Source organism: Echinops telfairi, unplaced genomic scaffold (assembly GCF_000313985.2).
Source record: "Echinops telfairi isolate 266 unplaced genomic scaffold, ASM31398v2 ScPeMD7_1;HRSCAF=3_0, whole genome shotgun sequence".
NCBI classification, from domain to species: Eukaryota; Metazoa; Chordata; class Mammalia; order Afrosoricida; family Tenrecidae; genus Echinops; species Echinops telfairi.
In genome coordinates this window covers 91,463,574-91,471,360 of record NW_022103896.1, presented here as the reverse complement: position 1 = coordinate 91,471,360, position 7,787 = coordinate 91,463,574, and the positions used below count along the sequence as shown (strand labels likewise).

Sequence of the window (7,787 nt, the reverse complement as noted above, 5' to 3'; positions counted from 1 at the left end):
GCTGTGCATTTAAGATCTCTTGCAATGGGGAAATCCTTACAATAGCACACCTCTCCCCCTGAAAACAAAACAAGTCAAACACTGCCATTTGACCATGAGAAGAACTCTATGTGTGGCTATGAACATTCATCTGATCTTTCACTTCAAGCGTGGCCTGCTCCGTGCCTGCTCCTTTGCAGGAATTGACTGAGCATGTATAACTTGCTGGTCCTACCATTGTCCAACTACTGCCTGGGAGTTAAACATGCCTTGTGATGCTTCAACTGCCATAGGAGCAAGCATTCTCAGTAGCAGGAAGCTGAACATGGCAACCACTAGATTACTCTGTTATAAGAAGTTCTATGTATTCACTCCCATGTTCCTTTTTTAAAAAGTCAATACACTAGTTGTCAGTGGAAAATTTTAAATGAGAACCACCTGGAGCTCTAGACAATGTTTTAGTGTGGTCGTTTCCTTCTGGCAGCAGGCTCCAGGGAAAATTAATTCAAGACCAAAACGGTAAGCCTAGTTGACAAGGGGCAATTTCTGTCCATTAGGAAGTGGCAGGAGCAGTTGAACAGGAAATTTAAAAGGTTTACAGAAATTTAGTATCTTATCTATACACCAATAGTAGTTATAGACATATAGCCATATAAAATGAAAGCCCACAACCAGTCCCACTCTTTCAACAATACTAAAAAGAGTAAGGCGAAATCATAATTTGGTGGTATTAGAGAAAGTTCTATATTTAATATGCAAGAAGTAAAAAACCATGAATTTCAGAACAATATCATGCTAAAAGATGCAAAGCATTGTAATGCCTCAAGTTTGTGTGTGTGTCCACTTTTAGGGATTTTTATAAGCAATTTTTTAAGAATATAAAGCACACTTCTTTATAACTGTTTAAAAGTTTTTTTTTAAAAAACCCAAAATGTGTTTCATGCAAAGAAATAACAAGTTATTTACCTATCAGGAATTTACATGTAGTTTTCTTAGAAGTTTTTGGTACCATTGCATAGACCTGCCATTGTTAACAAAACAATAAAAGACTTGGAAACTACAGGATAGTACTCCTACAAAAATAGATTTTTCCTTGTAAACCCTTACTGTCTAATCTTCTTGTTTGTTTGTCTGGATATTATGAAAACCATGCAGGAATCAGGAGTTGTAAAACATTTATTCTGTTTTTTTCTTCACCTGTCATGCCTGAAACTAAGGACTCTAGCACTCTGTCCAGATTATCCGCTATGTGGAAAAGGCATCCTGCATTGTGCCCTCTGAAACTGGGGAAGGAGTTATTGAGTTGCTCCACTACTTCCTCTGACCCTGTACTTGTACTCTGAGGAGGACTGGATTCTAAGTTTGACTGCCAGCCACCTAGAACAGCATAGGCTCTCTACTGCCTGACCTCTCTAGAGAAGAAGAGGACAACACCATTGTACCAGTCACCCTCATCACTGTCTGGAGTTGTTCCAGCAGTTGTCTTAGCCTATGGAATTGTTTATTGTGGTCCTCCAGGATTGCATCTTGGCTTCCAGGCGGCCTTTGTGCTGTTGTAGAAGTTTGACCTCAACTATGAATTCAGCATCCCAGGGACATTGGGACGAGGAGGTGGGCATCATTTCAGGAGGGTATGGTAGTGGGGACAGGCCTTTTTGTTCATACTGCTGCTTCTGGCAGATTCCTGTTTTCTTCCTCGAGATCTGCTAGGATTCTCTCCAGCTCCCTGTTTTCCTCACTTTCTATGGGAATCAAGATCTGAAAGGACTATGAGGCTGCCTCAGGGAGTAGTCCTGATTCAAACTTTGACAGTAAGACTGGATTAACAAATGCTCATCATCTGTTTCCATGTTGTTCCCCTCTTCACAGTCTGCACTGGCAGGACCCCCTTTCAGAGATGCTTCACAAAATGGGGTGGGTCTTGTTTTCTACAAATTCCTATAGTGTTTTCTTGTCTGAAAATGATTGTATATCTCCTTCAGATATGAGGGATAATTTTACTGGATATAGGATTCTTGGAAGTTGTTCCCCACTCCCCACCCCCACCAAAGTTTTGAATATATCGATCTATTGCCTTCTTGCTTACATAGTTTCGATAGAAAACCCTGAGTTTATTCTAATTGGTTGGCCTGAAGGTAATTATTCTTTTTTCCCAAGTTGATCCCAGGATTCTTAACTTTTCTTTGATGTTAGAAAGTTTAAAGAAAAAATAAAGAAAGAAAATTTGACTCTGATGTGTCATGGTGGTTTCCTTTGGGGATCGATTCTGTTTGGGGTTTTCTGGGCTTCTTGGGAAGTTCTGTTGTCATTTGGGAAATTCTCATTTAATACTTCTTCAATTACTTTCTCTGTAGTTAATATTTCTTCTTTCTATTTTAGGGTGTTTTATCAAACATAAACTGTTTCTTTTGATCATGTCCCATAGAATTCTTAAGTTTTCTTCAGCTGTTTTTTTATATGTTGGTCTACTTATCTTTTGATCTTGAGAGATTTATTTTCAAGATCTCTCTGACTCTTGTTTCCATTGTTTTGATTCTTCTGTCTTGTTCTTTCAAAATATTATCCAGTTCTAATATCTTAGTGTGTTTACCTTTTGAAATTATTTTTGAGGTTGTTGAAGTAGTTTTTCATGTATTTGTCATGTCATGCTTTCCTGAGTTCCTCTATCTCTTCTTCTCCCCACCCCCTTTTCTGACATATTTTTTCTCCATTTGCTTTAAGTGGCTGAAAATCATTGCCTTAAAATCTTTCATAGGAAGATCTAAAGCTTTGTCCCCCTCTAAGAACTCCTGCACAGCCACCTCTCTATATATTCTAGGGACTAATCAAGAATTAAAAATACTTACTCCTATTCATATTCTTCTGAGGTTAAAGAATTCTGAAGATAAAGACCCTAAAACTTACCTTTTGCATGTCTCAGGTGGCATCGACTTCTCACCAGCACTATTGTTTGCTAGAACATATAGCAATACCGTTAAACTTCTGACTTGGCATGATCTTCAAACTAGAATTCTATAAATAGCTACATTATCAATTGAGTATGAGAATAAAATATATTGTCAGAATGAAAAGACTTAGAAACCTTAGCTTCTATTCAATCTTTATGAAAAAATTTCTTGGGGATAAATGAATATAGTCAAAGAAGGATCTAAGAAATAATGGCCTTAATTCAATGATGCAATTCAAAGAAATCCCAAATTGACCCTTATAAATATTAGTCCTACAAAGCTTTTGGTTCAAATTAGAGTAAGAATCGAAATGATTATGAAAAATAGATATTTTTTAAAGGGAGTAGGTATGTAGCTGCAAAGCAGGAAGGTGGTACACTTTCCCATTCTTCCATGACAAAACCAGAAAGAAAATTAAAAAACAGAAATTGGTGAAATCAGTGGTCTCTGAAAGTTAGTCAAACAGTTAAAGCATTTGAGAGAATTATGACTCAGAATGAGAGGGGGGAGAAATGGGGAAGCAATCACAGTGATCGATGGTGTATAACCCCACCCCACCCCCAGTGGGGCAAACAACAGAAACGTGGGTGAAGGGAGATAGTGGATGGTGTGAAATATGAAAATAACAATAATTTCTAAATTGTCAAGGGTTCACAAATGTAGGAGAGTAGGGGAGGGAGAGGAAAAAGAGGAGCTGATACCAAGGGCTCAAGTAGAAAGAAAATGTTTGGGAAATGATGATGGCAACATAAATGTGCTTGACACAATTGATGTATGGATTGTGGTAAGAACTTTAAGAGCCCCAATGAAGTGATTTCTTAAAATAAATAAATAAACAAATCTATCTTGGAAGAAGTACAGCCAGAATGCTCCTTAGAGACAAGGGTGGCGAGCCTTCATCGCATGTACCATGTACATGTTGTCAGGAGAGACCAGTCTTTGGAGAAGGACATCATGCCTGGTAAAGGAGAAGGGTAGCGAAACAGAGGATGGCCCTGAACAAAATGAATTGACACAGGGGCTGCAGCAATGGCTCAAACGTCAGAACAATTGTGAGGATGGTACAGGACCAGGCAGTATTTCGTCTGTTGTTCATGGGATCACCAAGTGTCAGAGCTGACCTGATGGCACCTAACAACACAGCAGCAGGGTGGGGAACAAAGGAGAGGTAAGAAATTAATGCTGAAGGAACGCTGAGTTACTATTTGGAGTGATGGAAAACTAAAAACTTCTGGAAATAGATTGTGGTGATGACAGGCAAACGTGAATGTAATTAATGTCACTGAATTTTACACTTAAAGTGGCAAACTTTTGTTCTGGACATGTATATTTTGCCACTCACACAAAAAGAATATAGTGTGATTGTGAGAGTATATTTAAGAAGCTGAAAGATCTTAGGAATATGATAATGAAGATTTATGTTGCTTCTGTCAACGTGAAAAAGGTGATTGAAAATAAAGGGGATAAAAATTGAAGGCAGGGAAGACACTGGGAGGTTTTGACGTGTTGAGTAAAGTGATTGCTATTTGCTAGAGTCTTGTAATGATGATGCACTCATGGATACTTACAGAGAGACCCGATAGGGCTAAATAGAACTGCCCAGTGAGTTTCCAAGACTGTAACTCTTTACTTTGCATATCCCTAGGCACTCTTGTTTCCAGAATTAATTGGATCTTTTCAGGAACCATGCCAAAGAAACGAATGGGAATGAGAATAAGGCATCTTTAAGGCATTGTGTTTTGATGAGCTGAAATCAGTTTAATCTCAGACAAATTCCTGTTGTTGTTGTTGTTGTTGTTGTTGTTGTTAGGTGCCATGAGTGGGCAGCGGAACCAAACAATGCCAGGTTCTGCCCTCCCCTCACCATCCTTATTGTGCTTGAGCCCGTGTTGCAGCCAAGATGTCAGTCCATCTCCTCTTTCTATCTGACTTCCTACTTTACCAAGGCTGTCCTCTGCTAATAGCATCCAAAGTATGTCAGACAAAGTTTTGCCATCCTCATATCCAAGAAGTATCCTGGCTGTACAAGACAGGTTTGTTTGTTCTCCGGCCAGGCCACAGTACTTTCAGTATTCTTCAAATTCTAGAGAGGTCTTTCTTTATTGTCAACAATAACTAAATGAATTCAACTCAGCCAAAGAGGCCTTTTGAGTCCAAGCAAGTAAAAGGGGGCCAGGTTACAAATTTTAGCAGCAACTCTAGCATCAGAGCCACCAGGACATGCAGCCTAAATTGAAGCACAGGGCCAAGGTGGCAGAGAATGTCAGTATGTTTCAAACCCCTCCTCCCCTCACTGCCATAAGTCATGTAAGCCTCAGCTTGCCCTGTTATTCAAAACATCATCTTAGGGAGAGAAGTAGAATGAGAGGATGTACGAGGTTAAGCCAATACTGTAACTCTTCATGGGAGTAGAAAGTCCAGTCTTTCGCTAAGAGCGGCTAGTGGTTTCAAACTGCCAACCTAGCAGTTAGCAGCCCAATGTATATTGTGTTAGACAGGGTTCTCTAGAGAGATAAAACCAAATTGCCGATAATTTAATATATTTATTCATAAAGATAATTAGATATATAACAAGAAATGACTGTTAAATCATATACAGATAAATATATAATACAAGAAATGAGCAGTTATATAGAGAGCAGTACAAATGGCTCAGTGCAACTCACTCCCATGACAGAGTTGTGAGACACTAGCAGTCCTTAACGTCTACTCTGCTGCCAGGTCTTCCTCTGTATAGAGAGAGAGCTAGGCTGTCTCAGCACAGCAGCCAATCACAAGGCAGGTCACTAACTGTCAGCCAGGTCACCAACCGCCAGTCCCCAGCTCCAGAGATGTCTTAAAGGGACCTCAACTTACAGCGACACAGTTCAGAGGCTTGGCGTCCCACAGGTAGTGTAGCCTGTAAATTGAGGCACAGAACAAGCAAAGCACACTGGTCCGATGATCAAAGAGCAAGAGACAAGAAAGGCGAGGCTCACCGAGCTATTTATCTCTCCTCCCTTCAGTTAATCCCACTTGTGTTTATCGGCCAGGCTGGCACAATCAATTAACTCAGTGGACCCACTAGGTCACGGTTCCCACCTCACTCGGTATAATATCCTCCAAATCCATCCATGTAATGAGATGTTACTGTTTCAGCATTTTAAAAAATAACTAGTTATTTTAGATGAAAGTGACTAATTTTCTTTGAAGCTGCCCTGTAATTTACTTCTCGTCCCAAGTGTAAAGGAGTGTATTCTGCCTTGAGATTAGCTTGCCTTTCTCTCCCTGCAGCAGTCCGGTGACTGTAGCATTTATTCCTTGTTTTTGTTTTTGAGTTGTCTTCCTTTACAGATTTATATTGTGGTTCCCTACTTGGAGGTCTAAGACTGACTCTTAGAGTCTTATTTTACTTTAGAGACTTCCATGCCGTGGCTGGCTTTGGATGAAGCTGACCTGTGAATTAATCTCAGGCATTATTTGCCACTGCTGGTTCTGTCTGGAGAACTAACTTCCTTTAGCATTCTCGTAAGATTGGTCTGGTTTTTACAAATTCTCCTAATTTCTGTTTATCTTGATATGTCTTAATTTTATTGCGGTATTTGAGGGACAACTTTGCTGGCTATATAATTCTTGGTTGGCAAAATTTGTGTCTGGTACATAGTAAGAAACTTGGTATGGTGCCCTCACGCATAACAATTGTGAGAGTAGTGCAGAACTGGGCAGTGTTTTCTTCTGGTTCATATGAGTTGGAATAAATTCAATTTCAGATTTTCACTAACTCAGTATTATTGTTGTTATTAGACACTGTACCTAACAAAAATAATAGTACATTTTAAATGTTATCATTTCAGCATGTAACCAATATAAAATTAATTAAATGTTTTATATTCTTTGTTTTTTACAAACATCTTATATATCTTCTGTTATTTTGTATTTATAAGAGTTTTCAATCTAAATTCACCACATTTCAAGTACACATTTGTTGCATTAGCTAACTGGATATTGCAGATAACTAATAGTGAAAACTCAAAAGGCACACTTTAACCACACATGTGACACAAACATTTGTTTCATGCAAGTTGTTTGTGTTGTGCATGCCCTTTTCATCATGTGTGTCATTTGCATCATGCGTGCCATTTGTGTCATGTGAGTAAAATAATAATTTTTCCCCCAACAGACTATAATGGCTGCAGGAGTTTTACCACAAAATGAACAATCATTGGTGAATAACATTGGGTATTCTGCAAGTATGAAAGGTAACATTTCTTTAATGTACTTTGTTCTCTGTGCAAACTAGAGTTTAACTGAGGTAACTATGAAGAATAAACATGAAAGAAGGGCTCAGTTCTTCACACTGGAATCCTAAGTTGCAGATAATATTTATGGCTTTTTATATTTCTGTTTTACCATTGGCCCTGATAGAATTCTTTTTTATATTCCTGAATAGTGACCTTGGAATTTAAGAAGGAATGATGTAAGCATTGTTGTTTGCCTCCTGCATTATTATTTTATACTAAAATTATGTATTTATTCCTATAGTCAAACATGAATCAACCTTGCATTTCGTTGTTCTTTCATTACTTATAAATGTCTCCAATTAAGCACATTCAGGAGCTCACTAGCCCCATTCCTGCTCATTTTTCTTCCCTCTGTCATCTTCCCACACTGTTAAGATTTTACCCCATAAGTTTGTATGAAAGTAAGGCTTAAAAGTTTTAAAGCTCAGTGCTATTAAAACTCAGTGGCATTCAAAATTGAATGGACCACTTGTTGGACCACTCCACTAGGGGGTGCTCTTCTGCATCAAGAAAAGAAATACTTCCCATTCCTAACCTTTTCTAAATTCCAAATTCTTAGTGATCCTCAACCTGGTTATGC

General features: G+C 38.6%; 1 protein-coding gene across 1 annotated transcript in view; it reads left to right on the top strand.

Annotated features, from left to right (window-relative positions):
• The first annotated feature begins 7,096 nt into the window (after positions 1-7,096).
• PTPDC1 (protein tyrosine phosphatase domain containing 1) overlaps positions 7,097-7,787 on the top strand; it is a 64,036-nt gene continuing 63,345 nt past the window's right edge. Inside the window, exon 1 of the mRNA XM_045287578.1 lies at positions 7,097-7,165. Coding sequence (XP_045143513.1) covers positions 7,159-7,165 — 7 coding nt within the window. The 5' untranslated portion in view covers positions 7,097-7,158. The remainder of the gene's footprint in view (positions 7,166-7,787) is intronic.